General features: G+C 42.8%; 1 protein-coding gene across 1 annotated transcript in view; it reads left to right on the top strand.

Moving 5' to 3' along the window:
- The window catches only part of LOC145414061 (uncharacterized), a 112115-nt gene that overhangs the window by 17925 nt on the left and 71421 nt on the right, over positions 1–22769 (top strand). Inside the window, exons 5-6 of the mRNA XM_080283625.1 lie at positions 2977–3101; positions 12903–14368. Coding sequence (XP_080139751.1) covers positions 2977–3101; positions 12903–14368 — 1591 coding nt within the window. The remainder of the gene's footprint in view (positions 1–2976; positions 3102–12902; positions 14369–22769) is intronic.

Here is a 22769-nt window from a genome sequence, read left to right as displayed (position 1 = left end):
GACTCGCCTGCCGCCGTCCCCTCCTCCTCCACTGCCCCACCTGACTCACCAGCCGCCTCCCCCTCCACCTTCACAGCCCCACCTGACTCACCTGCTTCACCTGGCATACCAGCAACCCTCACGATAATGACTGTTGCTGCATTCTGGAAGAAATGTAACATTCGACAGGCTGTAAATTTCTTCGTCAAAGCCTGGAATAATACAACATTGGCAACCGTAAACAAGCATGGTGCGGCTGGGGTGGTGGTGGGGGCACTGTAAGTGCGTTGCCGCGCCTCAAAACCCCTGTTGTTTAAGTCCATCAGGCCTGTTTTCTATTGTTGGTAAGGTGACAGCCCATATTTTTGTTATGGTAGCTATATCTGTAGTACAATGTCTGAAAAATTTGACCTTTATTGTCTCTAAGGGTCAAAAAATGTCCAGGTATTAGGGGGTACCGCCCATATGTAATTTTTCCCATAAGATTATGTATTCTCAGTGCACGAATTCACACTGCGCGAAATCGTGGACCGCCCAATCTCTCACACACTGTGCAAGCCTACTGTACCCACTTATCAATTGTCATAAGTTGGGATTTGGGGGGATTTTACTTGCTTGTTAAACAGGTGGTGGTGTAAATTTCAAGACCTCATATTTGCGAATTCTCGTTAAGTGGTTGCTCGTTAACTGGGACTAGCCTGTACCAGCAAGAAAGAAAAAACAGTAGAAATAAAAGAAAACTGCTTGATGTTAGGCAACACCCTCCCTGTATGTTCCACTCACACGGACACTTAGCAAACTAACAGTGCACACCATGTGAAGGTGGGGATGGACTATCCTACCTCTTATAGATAAGGGTAAGGACAGTTGCTAATGCAGTAACTTTTCCCAGTAACAAATGGCAAAACAGATGCTCAAACTTTGTGCAACAGCACACCTCTAGTTTACCTCACCGGCTATGGTACAACCAGTGTGCAAAATTTGTCTTACTTGACATCTCATGTGGGTTCACAGACATTGTTCTCTTCTGCTATACTGTATCAGTCAGAAGACATACCTCTAGACTTCTTCAGCTGAATGTTAGTAATGTACATTACTTTTCAGGCAATGTGGTACTGACAGGAATAATTCTGATGCATAACTTTAGTCTGTCTATCTATTGCCAGATGTCTTAATCCCGTACGAGTTGGCCACAAACAAATCGCCTCGATGTCGCCCTGTCCCCGGCCATTTCACTGTCCTGCTCCTAGCTCACACCCACCTCCCTTGTATACCTCCCCACTCCATCCCTCCATCTCATCCTTGGCCTCCACCTCACTCACATACACTCTCCTTGTCAGTCTCTCACTCTCCGTCCTCTCCATATGGCCAAACTACCTCAGTGTGTTTCTCCTAACGCTTCCTGTCACATCCACATCCACGCCACAACGCTCCTTCACTTCCTTATTTGTCAGTCTGTCTCTTCATATGACTCCATGTGCTGCTTTCAGATAACTTATTTCCACTGCCCTCACTCTTGGTTAGTGTCCCTCCAGCGAGGTCCAGGCTTCACATCCATACATTAGAATTGATATCACAATACTGTCATGCAGTAACTTTTTCACTTCTATGCTCACTTCCCTGTTTCTTATCACTGCTTTCAAAGAACTTTAGTAAGAGGAGGAAACAGCAGAAAGATATTCATGGCAAAGAAATTACTGTACTCAACAGGACTACCAAAATAGTCTGTCATTGCATACATCTGTTAATCTTTATTTCATTTTTATTCTATATACTTTTCAGCACATCTAAGCAAGTATGAATAGTCTTAAAATAAATAAATAAATAAATAAATGATCCACTATAATTCCTTGCGATAAATTTGATTCAGCAAAATCAGATTTATCACAAGGAATTAGTAGTAGGTGGGAGCGCTCACCATCCACTCACTCGATGTATTGCTGCCTTAGATCTCTGCCCTTTCCCCTCTTCCATCCTTCCTCTTCTGTCTTTCTATCCTGCACTCTTTCCTCTTCTGCCTACAGGTGACTTTACTCTCCCTCTTCTGTCTTTCTTTCTTTCATTCTTTCCTCTTCCTTCTGCCTGTGGGCAACTCTTCACTGAGTGACAAGCCAAATGGTTTCCTGTACACCAGGAAACCATTTATTATGCTGGGTGGTAACCATATAACCAAATTATGGCACCTTATGGTTTAGTGGGTAATTAAGGTGCTCCAAGCAGGTTGAGCCTGTGTAGGTTTATGTCCTAAGGGTGTTTGGGGTTTATTGCTCACGTAATTCCTCTCAGGGATGAGTGAGGCTGGTCGCTGTCATCTTAAATGTTAGGACAAACTTACCTAGCCCAGGGTTCCTATGCTCCTCATGGGGCGACATAGGATTGGTTGATGAATGGATAAATCTGATGAGCTAGAATAGCCCATGTATATGGATTATGAGATTTCTCTTGATCCCAAGTGCAGTGGATCACTGCCAACTCTATTGAAATATTAATGGCTCAAATAAATCCAAGAAGATTTTACTGAGGGGGGGAAGGGGGAGTCATACAACAGGGGCTCAGCAGTGAAATGGTTAAAATATGAATTACTAATGCATACACTCTTTCTTGGCACATGTCCCTCAGTTGCCTTTTATTTTTTTTCCCTCCAGCATTCCAAATGGCCCTTTACACCATTTTCAAGGTTCATGTCCACACTTTTGCTCAGGTGGTCTATCGTAAGCAGTACGATTCCCATGGAATGTGTTCTGTCACTCAGTGTAACTGCCCCCAAACCACATGCTTTCTTTGACACCTCAGTGGAAAATGTAGAAGTCATAAGATTGGTATGAATGATTACAGTTATGGTTTTATATATATATATATATATATATATATATATATATATATATATATAATGTGTGTGTGTGTATGTGTGTGTGTGTGTGTGTGTATACAGATAGATATATAGATAGATTTAAATACAAATCCAAGTTTAAAATTAATCCCAAATTACTCCTTCAGTATGATTGAAGGTAGTGATGGCACCAGTTCCCAGACACGAAGGTGCTACATAACTATCACAGCAGTCCCATCCTTGGACAACTGTTCTGCCTGCTACCAAGTGGCTACATCTTATGAAGAAGAAGGTAGGTGAAATCACTTTTACTTTAATTTAGTATCCAGATCATCATGCTATTGTAGTAATAAACGTAGGACCATATACATAACCAGTGTGGCTGTAGACAATATATTATCACTCATAAATCACTAGGCAACATTTCAGGCAAGGATTGGACTGGCTTGAGAGGATCATGCTGAAATAGGTAAGGTAGAAGGGAAATGGCCTGTACTAAAAGAAAGGCACTTAAATGCAGTGGATACAGTCTGTGGATGGGCTAAAGGCAATACAAACAAAGTTGTAGAGAAACTTGGTGGCAGAACAAGCTAGTAGAAAGTGCATTAGACTGAAAAGGATGGAGAATGAGCAGCAGCACACGCATGCCGCTGCTCATTCTCCATTCTTTCCAATCTAATGCCCCTTTTACTGGCTTGTTCTGCACACACACACACACACACACACACACACACACACACACACGTTGCCGACAGAGGAGCAACTCTGAGCTGATTGTGGGGAATAATGCTAAAACAGAGGTAAAAAGGAGGCCTTCCTATTATGATTATGTGAACTGAATGCATGAGTGGTGGTCCCATCCAATATTAGCTGAAAAATAAAAAATAAAAATATTGAGGATTCGGTCAATTAAGAGCACAAGACGCAGTAGAAGTTTAAAATTTTTGTATAGGCATATAATGGCAGACGGAGAGAGTTCTTTGTTTACATCCAGTACAACTGAATTCGTGGGATTCTCCAATGAAGACTGGAGTAGGAGTATTAAACTGAATCAAACAAGAGTAGCAGGTGTCGAGAAAATGGCTGAGAGGAATGCCCAGGAATTAAAAAAGGTCTGTCTGCAGTATCTATCTGTCTATTGCCAAATGCCTTAATCCTGTAAGGGGTGGCCCCAAACAAATCGCCTCCATGTCACCCTGTCCCCCGCCATTTCACTGCCCTGCTCCCAGCTTACACACTCCTCTCTCATATACCTCTCCACTCCATCCCTCCATCTCATCCTTGGCCTCCTCCTCCCTCTACCCTCCCTCCACCTCACTCACATACACTGTCCTTGTTAGTCTCTCACTATCCATCCTCTCCACATGGCCAAACCACCTCAGTGTGTTTCTCCTAACTCTTCCTATCATGTCCACATCCACACCACAACGATCCTTCACTTCCTCATTTGTCAGTCTGTCTCTCCATGTGACTCCACATGCTCCTCTCAAATAACTCATTTCCACAGCTCTCACTCTTGATTTCTGTCCCTCCAACAAGGTCTAAGCTTCACTTCCATACATTAGAGTTGGTATCACAATACTGCCATGTAGTAACTTTTTCACTTCCATGTTCAGTTTCCTGTTTCTTATCACTGCTTTTAACCCCTTAAACGCGGATCGTCGCATTTGCGACGGTCGGCCCAAAGGACAGGACGGCGGATCGTTGCGTTTGCGATTTGAGTAAATTTTGAATAACCGCGGGCAAGCAGGCTCCAGCTGGTATTGTCTATCAGTACAACCACCCTCTAGCTACAACTAGCATACTTTACCTTTGTACTACTGACCTCAGTTGTTGCCAAATATCGCGTTTTCCCCCCGTCCCCCCCCCACCACGGCCCGGCAAGCCTGTCTGTGATACATGGCAGCGCTCTGAGCACTCAGAACTGTAAATCTGCGCTCTCCTCTCACAAGCAGTTTATGCTACTAGGAAACGCTTGTTTCCCCAGTTGTAACACTAGCTTTTTTTCTCACGGTTTGCCCCTGTTTAGCGTCAGTTTACTGCAGGCTTTCAAAGTGAGATTATGGCGAGTTCTAGCTCTTCCCAGTCAGTGCAAGCGGCCGACAGGAACGAGAATAAAGTGGCGGACGTAAGGCAGAATAAAAAGCGCGCCGTGGTGATCTTTTGGGAAGTAATATGATTGAAAATAATATAGTATACATGTTTTTAGCTGTGAAAATGGAAATGTTTGTTGAGTGACGGGAAGACCGCCGCCACAGTGCATGTCGGCCGTATGCTCCGTGGATTTTAGCCTTATTTTCAGTGCTTATTGTACAAATACGGATTCCTAACTACCTTTACGTTGTAGTATAAAGTTTACTGTGACAGAATGAGGCTGTGGTAGAGGGGAAACCGGGTTGCTGGAGGTGTGAAAGTGAAGATTTGGTTACCCAACTTTGCAAGTCTCCACAAGTCCTTGGGTAGTCCACGAAGGCTCAACACCTGTCTCTGGAGAAAGCTGAATGTAAGTACTATCTGCCATACCAAGTATAATGTTCTAGGGTTAATCTCTGATTTTTGGCGAATATTTTCCTACAGGTACTCAGACCACGCTACAACCCCGTCACTCGGGGGGGAACGACTGTACACAGCCGCGTTTTAGGAGTTAAGGAACCAGCAACCTTTCTTCCTTGTTGTTCCCTTTCAAGCACTTCACCTTCTAAACTTCCATCCTTACTCATCACACTACCCACGTACTTAAGTGCACTCACATTTTCCATTTCCTTCTCATCCAGCCTCACTGTACATTCACTGACTTCACCTCTCTCGAAGACTGTAACTTTATTCAGTAATTAGAGAGTTGCAGGAACGAACGCTACAACGAGAGAAAGAGATTAAAGAAATAAAAAACGAGGTGGAGAACAAATGTTCACATAGTGCAGAGCAAGGGAGAGAAATATCAAAATTAAAAGTGAGTAATGATTCAGCCTGAAATGAAACAGAACAGCTTAAAAGTGAAAATAAGAGGTTGGAGGAAAAAGAGATAGGAGGAAAAGTAAACGCAGAGAGTATGAATCAAAAACAAAGATGCAAAATGAACACATTAAGGAAACAAAGGATGAACATAAGGGGTGGGAGAAAATTCAGGAGGAAGAGAAAATTAAAGAAGAGTATAGAACAACAGAGGAAAGATAAGTTAGAGAAGGAAATGCTAAGGGTACTAAAAAGTATAGAATCACTAGGCAGAGATGCAGCAGACAAGAAAAAATGCATAATTATCTCAAGTTTGAAAGAAAAACCTATGTCAATGAGGTCAGAAACAGAAAGGGAAGAACTGAGAAGGGCGAAGGAAATAGTGTCAATAGTTATGGAAGGATATGGCGATGCCCAAGGGGTGCTCAAAGAAGTGTTTGGGTTGGGAAAGTATGTGGAGGGAGGGACAAGGCCACTACAAGTAAAATTTCAATCAGGTCATGATAAATGGATTAATCAACAAGGCTTGGAAGTTAGCAGATAAGGAGGGATTCGAAAATATCTGGATAAGGAGAGATGCAAATGAGGAAAAGAGAGCTAAAATAAAGGAACTTGTTAAGGAAGCCAAGGAAAAAAACAACCAGAGAACAAAGGAATAGAAGACAAAGTTCTTTTGGAGAGTTGTGGATCAGAAATTGAGGAAGTGGTACTGAAGGAGAAAGAATGAGAGAGAGAGAGAGAAGGACATAATAAAAGTACACTCAACCCCATGCTATTGCGCATTCAGCTATCGCGTATGTGCTATATGTGCTATTGCGCACACATCAAATGCACAACCATACATGCTATCACGCGTCGAGTTTGAAGACAGGCTAAGCAAAACTTATTCACACGGTACTTCATACGAGGTTTGCCGAGGATATGATGGTTAATCGGAACGGTAACATGGCAGAATTGCAGACGATACCACGGGCATTTGGAATGCATCTGAACGGATTCCTGCCGAGGATACGACTTGCAAAACAGTGTGAACAAAACCCATTCGACTCGAAAGAATATATCGTACTACAGCATTGAAATTTAGCCTAACACTGAATACTTATTAATACTGTATTTTAGAATATCAATCATTTTGAAACCCTTATAAAGAGTTAATATTTCCTATGCCTAGAAAACTGTGATGTCGATAAAGTAATCACATGTTTACAACTGAGATGGGGCTCTGGCAACAGTATGAGGAATGTGTGTGATAGCGTGCAAGTTTTGTTCCACTTAAATCTTCCTCGGCCGTTCCTGATACGATGTACTGTGTGATACCCCCTTTAGCTGTGGACACTAAGAAATCATGGAGACAGCTAAAGAGATCTGGCGGCAATTAAGCCAATCCCAAGCCTCGGAACCCATCAAACCACCCAAGCCTTAATCCTTATAAAAGTTTGATGGCCTTTTATGTTGTTTATTTATTCATTATACTGTTACTATTAATATAATAATGCTTTATTTCATGTTGGAGGAGAGATTGGCAGGAAATCGCAGGCATAAAGTGGTTAAAAGTTAGAAAAATGGGCCACCGAAAAACCAATTAGAAATTTTCCCATTGATTGTTCAGTTCAGCTATCGCGTATTCAGCTATCATGCGCATTTGCTGTGACCAATTAGGCGCGATAGCAGGGGGTTGAGTGTAATGCAAAAAGATTGAATGTGGCGTACGCTAATGTAGATAGTGTAATCTCAGCAAGGCTAGAAACACACGATTTCTTGAGGGTAAATGAGCCCGACATTTCGTGCTTTGTAGAGACCAAGCCAAGAGAGAATATTGAAATCCAATTGGGGGAAGGGATATACAAACTATGGAGAAGAGATAGAAAAAAAAAAAATAGGAGGAGGAGTGATGATAGTGAAGAACAACATAAATGTGGATACTGTGGAACTGGGAGAGGGTATGGCTGAAGTGATAAACATGCTACTAGAAACCAGAGGGAAAGGTAATAGAGACATCACAGTAGCATAAGGTATGTAACCTCCAAGACAAGGGCATGAGATGAGGAGGAATATCAGGAGATGTCGGACATGGCTAGATGCCTACATAAAGTGATTGAGAAAAGCGACAAAATAATCCTGATGGGTGGCTTCAATTGTAAAGAGGTAAACTGGGGGGAGTGGGACTCAGGAAGTAGTGAAGATTCATGGGGCAGTATACTGTTAAATAAAGAAATGGATAATGTAAAGTGAAAGATAAAAATGGTAGATTACTAGTGGAGAGGGGAGAAAAAGTGAGTAGATGGAGAGAACGTTTTAACAAATTGTTGAACATAGAGAATAAAAGTAATGCGAGTTTAAGTGGCTGGGAGATGGAGGGATGTGAGAAGAGAGGAAGAAATCAGTAGGATGGAAGTTGTGGAAGCGATGAAGAAAGTTAAAATGGGGAAAGCCCCAGAAATTGATGGAGTGTGTGGTGAAATGCTGAAGCATGGGGGAGAGAGAGTAGTAGAATGGATGTGGAAGATGTGCAGATTGGCCTGGGAGGAAAGCAGGGTCCTGGAGGATTGGAAATCAGGTATAATTATTCCCCTGTACAAAGGAAAAGGGGAAAAAGAAGTACACTCAATCCTTGTAAATCACGGCAATATGGGTCTGGACCGCTGCCATGATTTATGAATTCCGTGATTTATGAATAATAACCCTTATGCGAAAAATTAATTTGGGTCTGGACTTTGGCCAACCCGCCCCCACAACACCCCACCTACACCTATCTAGGCACCATCAAACACAAACATACAAATTTAGGAATATTCAGTACTTTTATTAAATAGAAATAAGCCGTGTTAAGGGATCTCACCTTAATCCTATGATGAAATTGCTTAAGTGAATAGAGTGGGGTGGTGTTGGGAAGAGCTTAGAACCTCTCAGCACTTGTTCTTCCCAAACTTTTTCACCAGCTTTAAAAACTTCTCTTCCCTCTCAACACGACGAATGAACTCCAAACGTTGACCGTACAAGAATAGCGTCAGCTTCTTGACGCCATACTGCTTAGAGCACTTCATCGGGGGGTCGGGAGGGGTCATGGCAGGCAGGAGGCAGGGGGAAGTTGCACAAAAAAGGCAGGTAGCTCTTGTACTTCACGGCGACGGGGTGTGGTGTGCGGACTGGCGGGACAAGAACAACAACAACATGGCGGCATTAGTATGCACACATGTCACCAGGGATGCGTGGTGATTGGTTGTTAGGTCGCAATTATCAGTTTGAATGCCACGGTCTGCGGTTCTCTTCGGAAAAGGCCCACTTGGGTGCCTAGGTCCGCAATTTTCTTGACTTAACAGTGATTTAAGGTTGCTGGCAGTCTGACGGCCACATATCCGTGATTTATGAACACGCGATTTACGAGGATTGAGTGTATGTGGTAATCATAGGGGCATTTGTCTTCTTAATGTAATAGGAGAAGTATATGGTAGGTTACTTATTGACAGAGTTAGGGAAACAAGAGGAATTAGTTGGAGAAGAACATCCATTCCTCAGTTGGGGTGCCACATCAAGGGCATGGGTGGGGAATGGTTCTGTATTGTCCTAAAGTTGTCCCAGGCAAGGGAAGACAAAGATCTGCATCCCAGAGTTCCATGCAGTGGCTCTGTAATTGTATGAGAATGATGTTCATCTCTGGGTCTAACTGATGCAGCACCCCTGACATATGAGCAATTTGTGCAGCCCTGTCAGCTGCCTCATTGCCCCTGTTGCCCACATGAAAAAGCACCCTCTGTAAGACTACCTGCTTCTTTGTTGATGACAGCTGCAAGAGTGGCAAAGAAAAGTTTTTGAGATGAAGGGTGGTCTGAGAGGAGATGGAGTGAGGATCATGAGTCATTGTACAACACTACCATCTTACCAGACAGCAGCTGGCAAGTCAACCACAGCACCTGGTATATGACCAACAGCTCTGCTGTAAGATGGGATACAGTCCCTGTAGTCCCCGGCTCTGGCAGATGGACAGCCCATCTAAGTATACTTCTGTTGTAGAGGATGATGGGTGATGCATTCCATCAGTGAAGATCTAGAGATAGTCTTTGTAGATGATATCATTAACTTCACGGAAGTACTAGTGCACCATGATTGCATTCCTTTCCATTTTGAAATGATTGCATTACACTAAGCGCATCAGTAGATTGTAAACAAAGTCAGATGATTGCCTGCTAATGAATGCAAGGTGGCAGTGAAAGAATTGTATATTCATGTATTTCCACTTTAAGTATCGTATTGTATTGTTTGTTTTGTATTGTTTATAAAGGCTCCAGCATTCCTGCATGTGTCTGCCTTGGTCACCTAATGGCAGCTCTCCATGCAGCTTGATCTCTGGTAGCCTCCCTATTCAGTCCCTTATCCTTGAGGTCACACTCATTCTATCCCTCCTTATCACAACACCAATACACTCCAGTCCCATCCTTCCTCTCAACTCCTCAATCATAAACCAAGTCCCCTCTGGCCTCACATTCAAGTACACACTATGTTCAGTTTACAGTGGCTCCAGCATGCATGCTTGTGTCGGCCTTGGTCACCTAATGGTGGGTTTCCATGCTGCTTGATCTCTGGCAGTCTCCCTATTCAGCCCCTTCTCCCTGAAGTCGCACTCAGTGATATCCGAGTTTTTTTTTTTTTTTTTTTCCCCAACAACTCTACCCCTAATGCTAACACATCGCACTTTCTGCACCCAATCTTCGTCCCCTATCCTCTCCACATGCCCGGACCATCTCAATTTGCCTCTCCTCATCACAGCACCAATACACTCCAGTCCCATCCTACCTCTTAACTCTTGCATCGTAAACCTAGTCCCCTGAGACCTCGCATTCAAGGATGCACTACGCATCATCTAATCATTATCATTTCTGTACATTTGACGCTATGAATATCTTCTTCCATAACTTCCCAGCTTTCACTACCATACAGGATTACACCCTAAACTCATGCTGCATAGATCTCATAGCACGGAGCGAGAGCCCTCTCATTGTCAGGAGAGGCATCAGCTCTGTGAACATCCTCCAACCACTCCTTACTTTAGCCACAGAGCTAGCTCCAGCCCCACATCCAGCACATAACATGTCCCCCAAATAATAAAACTCTTCCACACACTCAAGAGACTCACCAGCAAGATCAATCCTTTCACACCTGACAGTCTTTACATGCTCTCCCTAATACACTCTACACACGAAGTTAGCATTATCTCACAGTCTATCTGTAATACCACTACATCTCTTATGCACCCACGTATCACAAATACAGCACAAGATAGAGCTACATCTCACACCCTTGTGGCAAACCACACATGGCCACTTTTCTGCTGCTTTGATAGTACTGCCGCCAGCCCTAGTTATCATCACTTTTGTTTTATCCTCATTTACTATCAGACCCTTGTGACTCGTTCTGTCTCTCCACCAAAGTCTTTCCTCCATCTCCCTTTCATTTTCTGCAGTGAACACCGAGTCGTAAGCATACAACATCTCCCACGGGAGTTCATTTCTGAAGTCACGTGAGAGAGCTTCAAGCACCTTGACAAACAATATTCATGGAAAACTCCTCACTCAGAGCTCCATTCACTCTCACCTGGGTGGAAGCACACACGTACACAACCATAAGCACTCTAACCAGCCACTTCTTGATCCAAAGCTTTCTCATTTCCACTTCACCACCTCCCTAGGAACTTTGCCAAAGGCCGTCTCCAAATTAACAAAAAGTACTGCTCCCATTCCTTTCCTATATACTTTTCCTGAAGCTTTTGGACAGGGTGCGCTTAGTGGTAGGTTGGGGCGCTCACCATCCACTCACTCGATGTAATGCTGCTCTCGGGTGACTGCCCTTTCCTCTCTTTCTTCCTTCTTTCCTTCCTTCATCTTCTGTCTTTCGTTCCTTCATTTTTTCCTCCTCCTTCTGTTTACAGGTGACTCTACACTGAGTGACAAGCCAAATGGTTTCCAGTACACCAGGAAACCATTTACTATACTGGGTGGTAACCATATAACCAGATTATGGCACTGATGGTTTAGTGGATAATTAAGGTATGTCAGTCTGAGTGAGCCTATGCAGGTTCATATCCAAGGGATGGTTGGGGATTACTGCTCACGTTATGCCACTCAGGGATGTGTGAGGCTGGTCACTCTCATCTTAAATGTCAGGACTGACCTGCATAGCCCCAGGCTTCTACGCTGCTCATGGTGCAATGCAGGTTTAGGTGATGATGATGAGCTCTTGGAAAATGAATGTGGCATCACTGGTCCTTCTGCCTGACATAAACCCAAACTGCATTTCATCAGCATTTGCTGTTTCCCTAATCATACCATGTAGAACTGTCTCTCTCTTTCCTTAGTCATCTGGTCCAAAAGTTATATGAAAATTTATTTTCGCTCACAACATATTGGTGGATGTTGAATACTGGTATGCATAATTAGTAAAAATTAGTACATTGAATTCCCCCCCCCCTCTCTCTCTCTCAGGCTGTAAACTCATTTCTGTCTTTGTATCTCCTTACTTTTAATAAATAACATTGCCTCAAGCAAGTCTTAGGTGGTTAATGTCTTGTTAACTAGCTGGGGTAGGTTAACATGACTGATGAAATGAGGAAATGATTGAAGAGTAGCTACTAAGGACCAAGGAACATGAGACCATCAGACTCATCTTTGGGAATAACATTACCCCCCCCTCAGACATCACACATTCATGAACATCAGCCATTAGCATGGAGTCTTATAACATATTCCTCATGAATGTTCAGGGCCAACTGTAGTCAGTTTTAAATAAGAGGTACAGCAATGATGTCACTGTTAGAAGGCAAGGAGAGGACTTAAGTTATGTGGAAGGCCACACATGCAAATACATATCCCTGCCAGACTCTAACCTGCACTGCAGTGCAAATGGTAAAAATAGACAAACATTACTATGGATAGACTGTACATCATCGTATTTCCATATTATGTTTTTTTTTTTTTTTTTTTTTCCCTCCAGCATTTACCTTTAGGAAAAGTGGTAGACACTTGACTGGGAGCATGCTGTTGTTTTGCTTCATTACTGCACCGAGCCTGTAATTTATTTTACATGTACAGTATGTCACAGTGGGTGCTGAGTATTTTTGATGGATAAACTGTTTTTGTTCTTTTTCCAGATCTTGCTGAACGGTGGAATAGCTGTGTGCGATTTAGCTGCCTAAAGCATGGCATAACAGTCCACACTAGCTTTGAGATGGTTCCTCCATTCCCAAAATTCCTCCCCAATGTACAAATGAAACGAAAAGGGTTTGTTGTGCTGAATGCTGGGAATTTCATACACATATTAAATGTGGATTTGGAAAATATGGATAGAAAAATGAAAGATGTTGAAGCAGAAATACTTGGTGTTAGATTGCATGGCATGAGACAGGAAGAAAGAGATGAGGAGGAAGAAAGTGATGATGAAAAGGAACATGGTAAAGGAAAAAACAGGAGGGCATCCGGTGAAACATACAGTGTACCCAACTTGAGGTCTGGAAAAGAGCACAGTATGATGGACAGCTCAAATAGTGATGTTGATCCAGACGGTCAGAGTAGCTGTGAGGAGGAGGAAAGTAGTCACACAGAAAAAGATAAAAGCAATAGTATTGCAAGTGTAAGTGGCTTGAAGATAACACTAAATAGTGGGAATAAATTTGGTTGCAGTAGTTCAATGAGTGACAAAGACAGAGAATGGGAAATTTTGATTGGAAGTGTGTCAGCAAGAAGTGATGGAAGGACGAGAACTGATAATAGTGGTGGTGAGTTTGGTGAAAGCCAGATAAATATGGGAGTGGAACCAAGTGTCTCTAAAAACTGTGAAAGTGATAACTGTCATGGCAGTCGGTATAGACAGCAGAGTAGTGATGCTGCCATGCAGAATATTGCTAGGAATCTTACTCTAAAAGAATTTCGCTTACCAGATGACTCTCCATACCATATATTATATGGTGAAAGTGATAGTGTAAATGACAATGACTCTGATGACTCGACAAGGTGTTCACATGTGAGTGAAGATTCTCGGGTTGGTTGCTATGATCTCAGGGACATGACCAGCAGTGGTGACCGATGTAGAGCAGCACCTGTCTGTTGTGGAAAGATGGACAACCAAACTGTCAGCCCACAGCAGCAGGAAAGACGACTTCTTCGAAGCTCAAGTGATAGTTCCTGCGGAGAAAAGACTCCAACTAAACTTGCCGAAAAGGAATATGAATTTATAGATGAAATAACAGACTCTCGTCATGAAAAACTGAGTGTCTTTCGACGTCGACGACTTGCTGATAAAAAGTATGAATTCTCAGATGAAAATGTTGAGAACATTCCTCAGAACTATAGTAGTTTTAGAAGTCAAAGCAGAAGATTACTGATGAGTCCATCACGTTCTCCACGGTTTCGCTCAATGGCAGTGCCTCTTTCAGAACTCTCTATTGACATGGGTGAATCTTCAGGTTTATTGAGGTCGGTATATGAGAAATTGCTGAGTCCCAGCTCTGGCAGTGGCTCCCCAAATGATGTCCTGCGTCCTATCAACCAAAACATCACGAGTCCTATCCTCTCACCCAGGGAAGACAGATGGAGGGAGGAAATTGACCGACTCGAAAAGGTAACTGTTACTTAACCCCTTGAATCCAAGTGACATCCTTTTTAGTTTATTCTTGTTGCTAGCATGCTACCAGAGAGTTTTTGGTGACTTAAAAAAGAACTCTTGTATTTATAAGGTTTATTAACACTTAGCTACAATTTAAATAGCCTCCTAAGATAAATAAAATTGTTAGATCAGGCTGGCTTGTCATCTGGGGCATAATTGAACAGCTGCATGCTGTGAATTTCAGAGACTGAAACCTGTGTCTATGTATGGAGGAAGCGGGAGTGAGTAGTATTTTGTAGCAGCCCTGATACAGTGAGTTAAAGCATTCTTTTCAGACTGAAGGGTCAGAGGTTTGAGTCCACCCAAAGGTCATTGGTAGACATTAGGAAGGCATCCGGTCATAAAGTGCTACGTGCTCCAAACCTAAGTCTTCTACCCAGGAGCAACACCTTAGCCATTATCAAAAAAAGAGGACACCTGCGTTAAAAAATATATATATATATATAGATATATATATATATATCATCACTATCATCATCCAGACATCGTTTCTCTCCCTAGGGGAGGATGAGGAGTAGCAACGTCCAGACAGCCTTAGTTTGTCCAATTAAATGGGCCACACTTCCACTCACTCATTCAAGCCCACGGAATCCTGACTTCATCAGATAGGCCAAAAAAATTTCACCACTTAATGTAGCTTCATATATACAGTACCTATCTGATACAGTCTGTACGTTGTCACATTGAAATGGGATGCCAAATCCCAGGTTATGTGCTTCATCGCACAAAATTCATCCAGCCTGCTTGGTCTCTTGTCAGTCCCTTAACCCCTGACGTGTATAACCATCACGATTTTGGGTACAGAGCAATGCCGGTTGACATGTATAGCCACAAGCATCTACCCACCACCCTTTGAACTTTAACTTATCCTTACTCATTGACGGGACCATCAGGAGATGTGGGGATACTTTCATTTGAAAGATGAAGAGTTGGTGAGTCTTATGTAGGGTTTGAAGTACAGTAAGGATAATTTTTCCATCACAGATATCCCCCGTAGGGAGGAGCGTGCAACATGGGAAAAAACCCCACATGTAGGGGTTAAGCCAGTGTCACACTGGGCAGAGAACGGCCAACATGTTAGCCATTTTTGAGATCCGAATGACCAACAGTCAGTGGGATTCAGCCTGCTAGGAGGTTTGTTGCTGTGATAAGGACTCAAATGAGCCAAAGATCAATTTTTCATCTGTTTTTAAGTGTGAATGAAATCTTTAATTAGAGCAGGAGGTAAGTTTAAATGAAAGCGGCTTGCAAAAGTGGCTTACATGTTAGCCACTTTTGCCCAGTTTGACACCACCTGTAGCCTCACCAACTTCCATACGGTACCTCACTTCCTTACACACTCATCCACCATATCCCTCCTCCTTCTTCTTGGCCCACCTTGCCTCCTCCCTCCTTCAGATTCAATGAGATATACCTTTTGCATCACTTTATTGTCATCCATTCTCTCCACTGTAGTGGAGTACACTGTAGCACCAGTTGAGCAGGGCAGTACTCCCAAGGTGGATGGAAAGCTGATGACATTGAGAGCTGGAGCTCCCATTTCATCAGCCCCTTGGGACTAGTTCCTGACCATCACCTTTTGTGGTACTTTTTCAGTGTTTCAGCAACACAGGGAGTAGTCCAGCATGCTTTCCGATGCAAGTTTAACTGTCAGCACCAAACTACATGCAAATTACACACTACACTTCGTATTAAAAAAAAAAAAACATTGACGCAAGCCTCAGAGTCTGGGGGGGAGGGGGAATACCATAAATGCCCCAGCCATCCACCCCTCTCCAAGTGACAACTCAACAAGTTGCCTGGAACCACTGTCTGACTCACTTCTTTTCTGCAGCATTTGCAGCTTTTCCTCTAACTTCCCTATGTTGAGCACCACCTCTCCTCCTCGAAACCTCACCTTCCCTTCTTGACTGAGACTTAGCTCTCTGAGGCAACTGATAGCAAACCTTTTTTAAGTATCCTCCTACTTTCTCTATACTCATTTCAAAGCCAAAGGTGGCTGTTGTGTATGTGTGTGCAACGACTTATCTTGCTCTCGTGTTCCTGAACTTGATTCTTCTGAATTCTTTACTCTCTGGCTTCAGCTTTCCTGTCATTTTCTGAGTAAATAATTGTATATATATATGTGCTGTTTACTTATCCCCTAATTCTGCTGACTAAAAAAAAAATCTTCAACTATTTTACTTCTACGGTGGATTGCACCCGATCCATTTCTCCTTAATCGGAAATCTCTATTCTAGGAGATTTCAGTGTTCACCACCATTTTTGAGTCTCCTCTCCCTTCACTGATCCACCTGGTGAACAAGCCTACATATCTTCTATCCTGAATGACCTTGAGCAGCTTGTGCAGCACCCTACCTTTATCCTTGACTGTCTTGGAGAGAGTTTCAACATACTTGATACAACTAATCCTTCTGCATACACTGTTAATCTTTCCTCTCCATTGGGCTCCTCCGATCACAACCTTATTACCTTAACCTGTCTTATCATTCGAGTACTGCCTGTGGACCCTCCGAGGAAACATCAGTTGTGGCACTTTGGAGCTGTTGATTGGGGGGCCCTCAGGCAGTATATACTTCTTTGATTTTCCCAGGAATGATTATTTCTTCCATGGCTGGGAGCTATCTGGGTTTGCCTTGCGCATGATGGAGGTCATTCTTTCGGTCATGGAAGCACACATTCCTTTCTCATATCCTTTGACTATTTCAAAAAAGCCTTGGTTTAATCACGCTTGTTCTAATGGTGTCCACAACAGGGAGAAGGCCTACAAAAGGTACCGGAGCCAACCCACTCCTGAATCTCATCTCTTTTATGTTTCTGCCTGGAATCGTGCTAAGTCTATTCTTTGCTCTGCTAAAAATAATTTCATCCATACTAAATGCTCTCAGCTTTCCAAATCAAATTCTTCCTGCTCCCTCAGGCACCTTGCCAAAAACCTTTCTAACAACTTTACCTCATCATCCTTCCCTCCTCTTGTCTACTCTGATGGCTCTGTAGCTATTTCTTCTACTGATAAAGCAGATCTCTGCACTTAGTCTTTCTCCTCCAGTTCCACCTTAGGTGATTTTGGTGCTGTTCCTCCATCACTTCCCCCTCTGACTTCCTCATGGCTGACATTAAAATGTCTTCAGCTGATGTATTTTCTGCCATCACTGGCCCCAATACTTGTCAGGACTCCATATTATAATAATACAACTCATTGATAGATAGATAGACAGATAGATAGAAGCACCAAGCCAGGGTGTGAGAGAGGAAGTGCATCAGCGAGAATCAACCAAAAGGAAACGAGCTTGCAACTCTTAAGTGAAGGAATACTAGAAGTGCACCGGAAGCAGTACATACACACAGACAGAGCCTACAGAGTTCTAGAAGCATCCACAACAGTATAGACCACATGACACCATTTATTATATGTGACTTTTTGGTCTTGCAATATGTAAGTCTTGAGTTTTGGTTAAAGTTATTGTGCAAATTGAAGAGCAGGAGGAGTTAGATGAATACAGGGAGTTGATCTCGATTTATTATCTTCAAAGAAAGTCTAAGTTGAGCAGAGTATGTAGTACACAGGGACGTAAGTTGCTAACTAAGTGTCGTCGGATCCCTCTTCTTATTTCCTCTCTCCACTACCTGTCGGTTCTATGGCTAGCCCCTTTCTGATCTCTGATTCCTACATTCTTGTTTAGCAGGGGTCGTGTCACGTGGGCAATACTGTTGTGGAAGCTTCTAGAACTCTGTTTGTCTGTGTGTATGTACTGCTTCCTGTGCACTTCTAGCATTCCTTCACTTAAGAGTTGCAAGCTCGATTCCTTTTGGTTGATTCTCACTGAGACACTTCCTATCTCACACCCTGGCTTGGTGCTTCTATCTATCTATCAATCTGTCTATCTATCTATCTGTCTATGAGTTGTATTATTATAATATGGAGTCCTGACATACTACTGTAACAAGGCATATGGGCCTGATGGAGTCCCTCCTGTTGTCCTCAAGAACTGTGCTTCTGTGTTTACACCCTGCCTAGGTAAACTCTTTTGCCTTTGTCTTTCAACTTGTACCTGTCCTTCTTGCTGGAAGTTTGCTCTCATTCAGCTGGTCCAAAGAAGGGTAACCATTCCCAGCCCTCTAACTATTGTCCAATTGCATTAACATCCTGTGTCTCAAAAGCTTTCAAGTCTATTCTTAATATTTTAAAGCATCTTTTCTATCACAACCTTCTTTCTGATCGTCAGTATGGGTTCTGTCAGGGACACACCACTGGCGATCTTCTCACCTACCTTTCAGACTCCTGGTCATCCTCCTTTTGGGACTTTGGCAAAAGGTTTGCCATTGCACTCGACATCTCAAAGGCTTTGGATCAAGTCTGGCATAAATCTTTAATTTCCAAACTGCCCTCTTATGGTTTCTATCCTTGTCTCTGTGCCTTCATCTACAGTTTCCTTTCTGGTCGTTCCATAGCTGCTGTTGTAGACATCCATCATTCTTCTCTTAGATCTGTTGACAGTGGAGTTCCTCAGGGCTCTGTCCTATCACCAACTCTCTTCCTTATATTCATCAATGACCTTCTAAGCAGTATGGCTAACCCTATCCACTCACGCGCTGATGACTCCACCCTTCATCTTTCCATTCAATTCCCGCAACATCCATCTCAGCAGTTACTTCAACAAACAAGAGATGAGACTATGGCACACCTAATGTCTGACTTGTCTCACATCTCTGACTGGGGTAAAAATAATCTTGTTGTATGGCACGTGGTGGTTTAGTGGATAATTACAGCACTCCAGTCGGATTGAGCCGGTGAAGGTTTATATCCAAGGGGTGGTTGGGGTTATTGCTCATGTAATGCCACTCAGGGATGAGTGAGGCTGGTCACTCTCGGTATTTTCAAGGGTTTGAATGAATGTAAAGTTTTTACAAGAATTACTGTTACATATATAGGTTGGTAGCATTAATAATTTGTTGCATTCACCAATTATTTCGTTATACCTAACCTCTTCACTCGTATTACAATGAATCTATCACAATTTCGTTATGGAAATTGTATAAATAATTGTATGTTAAATGAAAATATAGTTATGGTGCACTAATAATGCCCTAGAGGTACGTTAGACATGACTGGGTCCACATTAATTTATTTAGCCTGTTACACACACCCCTTGGGTTCTCCGTGATAATGCATTGCATAGGGACAAGAAAATCCTTTAAACATCTTACATGAACATTTGATGCTCAAACTTGAACATAAATCCCATAATAATTATTAATCTTACTGCAGTCAGTTATTTTTCACAATAAAACTATTTACTCACTGAACAGGGACTGCTCCTGACTTTAGCAGTCTTCTGATTGGTGGTGGTGTCCCCAGCAACTCGCTTTGCAGATCTGTTGCATACTGTTGCGAGCTGAAATGCCTTTCACAGACACGGCCAGTGGGAGAAACCTTGTTCTTCCGTCCACACAAATGTATCCACTTTTGCCTGTTGATTTTATCATTTGGCATGCGAAAGCGTCTCAGAAATTTGCCATCAGATGTCTTCCCTGAACACCCAAACACTCTGCACATCGTGAAAAGTATTTTAACGATGAAACCTATAAAATAAAGCAGGCTATGCATCACAAATGGCTGGTAAAAACACACTGTTGTCCTGCTCCTGTGAGCGAGACAGCCGTCCAAGTGACGTCACCAGTCAAGGCCACCAATCATAGATGACCTGCCCAAAACCGACCTTATTTTGGTCCAGAGATGAGCACACTGTTTGAGTTTCTACACTGTGGGTGGGGGAAGGAGCCAAGTGGGGGTGGGGGAGGGTGGGAGGATGGGGAGGGAGACAAGCAGGAAGGGGGGAGGACAGGGGGACAGGGAGGGAGACGAGAAAGCCAGACTGCCCTTTTAACCCTCCCCCTCACACACACACACACACACATGGGAGACAAGCAGGGGTGGGGGAGGATGGAAGGTTGGGGAAGGAGACATACTTGGCAGTGCTGAGTGTGGCGGGGGATGGACATACACATTTAGACGCGCTCGTTTCAAACCTAGGGAGGAGATTATTGTTCGGACTAGGGAATCGACGGTCATTCATAGTATGGGAATGTTCACCCATTTCTTCTTTTCAGTCTAACATATTGTCAGTTGGCGATGCGCCAGATCTTGGGGTGTGCCTGTATATATATTGAGGAATGGTCAAAAAGTTTGGTGAGTGTTTGAATAACAGTATTTTATTGAATATTAGGTGCATACATTAAACATCCCCTTCCAAGTACTCCCCTGCACACACACCCTTATTCCACCATTCCTGCCACTGCCTGAAACATTGCTGGAAATCTTCCTCCTTAATCTTCAGAAGGCTTGTTGTCTTGGATTGGATGTCTTCAGTCATTTTATAATGACTCCCTTTCATTGTGCTCTTCAGTTTTGGGAACAACCAGAAGTCACAAGGTGCTAAGTCAGGTGAATAAGGTGGATGCGGCACGAGTGGAATTCTTTTCCCCGCCAGTAATGTCTGGATATTGTATGTTGCTCAAACAACGACATTTCCCCAATTGCGGCAGATATGACCTCACCCTATGTCTTGCCACAGCACATTGGCCTGTGCTGTCTTGGTGTCCAATGGCTGGTGGCAACTAGGAAGGTGAACAATGTAATAACCTCCAACAACCCTCACATACTTCAGCTCATTTCAATATAGCAGTGCCATTTACAAAACTTTTTGATCACTCCTTGCACATATATAAACACACACACACACACACACACACACACACACAACACATAATCATGATGGGGGATTTTAACTGTAAAGAGGTGGAATCGAAGGAATGGCATTCGGGAAGCAGTGAAGATTCCTGGGGCTCTGTATTGTTAAATATTGCAATGAATAATGTTATGACCCAGTGGGTCAAAGAAGAGACTAGATTCAGAGGAGACGACACGCCAGCAGGATTCGATTTACTACTAACTAAAGAACCTGATGTAGTTGAAAATTTAAATGTCAGTGTCCTATAGGAAAAAGTGATCATGTGGCCATTGAGTTCCAGATGATAAAAGGGAACGTGGTGCCAGGAGATGAGCTTTATAGGCAGAGAAGATACAACTATGGGAAAGCAAACTTTACAGGATTGAGGAAATTTTTCGAAAATGCGGATTTGAGAAAATACAGAGAAACAAGAGAGACACAGAGGAAGTGGGATATCTTTCTAGACCTCTATAATTCGGGTGTGGAGAAAAATGTTCCAAGAGTAAGTGGGAAAGAAATCAGGTAAAAGGATTGGTTTAACAGAAGGTGCTTGATAGCAAAAAAAAAAGAGGGACATGGCATGGAACAAATGGAGAAAGAGAAGTAATAATAAATCAAAGGAAGAATATAAATTAACTAGAAATGAATATACAAGAATACGCAGAGAGGAAGGAAGGAACTTTGAAAAAGGTATAATTGACAAATGTAAGGAAGAACCCAAATTGTTTTATAGATTTGTTAATGGCAAATTGAAACAAAAGGAAGGAATTGCCAAACTAAAAGTAGAAGGAGAGGTCTACTAAGATGCAGCAGTGCAAGCTGAAATAATGAACAAATGTTTCCAATTGGTTTTCAGTAAAGAAAGGGATTTTGTGGAGGGGGAGGGTGTGACTAGAAATGTAGTGATAATAGACTTAAAAGTGGAAGTGCAGGAAGTGTATAAATTACTGGAAACTCAAGATGTAAGGAAAGCCACAGGACCGGATGGAATCTCTACCTGGGTACTGAAGGAATGCAGAGAGCAACTGGCAGATAAGATTCGCGATTTAATTGTGGGTTCTCAAGAAAAAGGGAAAGTGCCTCGGGAATGGAAGAGGGCCAATTTGGTACCAGTTTATAAGGGACCAGTGTCCTTGACCAGAGTAGTTGCAAAATTGTGCGAGAGAATTCTGAAAGACAGATGGATGAAATATCTGGAGGAGATGAACATATTGGCTGAGAGCCAGTTTGGATTCAGAAGTGAAAGGTCATGTGTTTCCAACTTGTTGAGCTTTTACTCTAGAACGATTGACGTGCTACAGGAGAGAAACAGGTGGATGGATTGTGTGTATCTAGATTTAGAGAGATGTACAATTTCTTGACTAACATATGAGTGGCATTCCATTACATGGATGAGGAAATGATGAAAAATTGATAGTGGCCATGATCCGCCCCAGGTTGGAATATGCGGCAGTAGTGTGGCCCCCACACAAGAAGAAAGATATAAATAAGATCAAGAGAATCCAAAGAACAGCAACCAAGATGGTCCCCAGCCTGACAGATCTGTTTTACAAAGAGAGGCTGGAAAAGCTGGACCTGCCTTCCCTTGAAGAAAGGAGAGGGAGGGGTGACATGATTGCAGTGTT

The sequence above is a fragment of the Coenobita brevimanus genome, chromosome 98 (assembly GCF_032717465.1).
Source record: "Coenobita brevimanus isolate Jiangsu-jjx chromosome 98, ASM3271746v2, whole genome shotgun sequence".
Taxonomy (NCBI): domain Eukaryota; kingdom Metazoa; phylum Arthropoda; class Malacostraca; order Decapoda; family Coenobitidae; genus Coenobita; species Coenobita brevimanus.
This window is presented reverse-complemented; position numbering and strand designations above follow the sequence as displayed.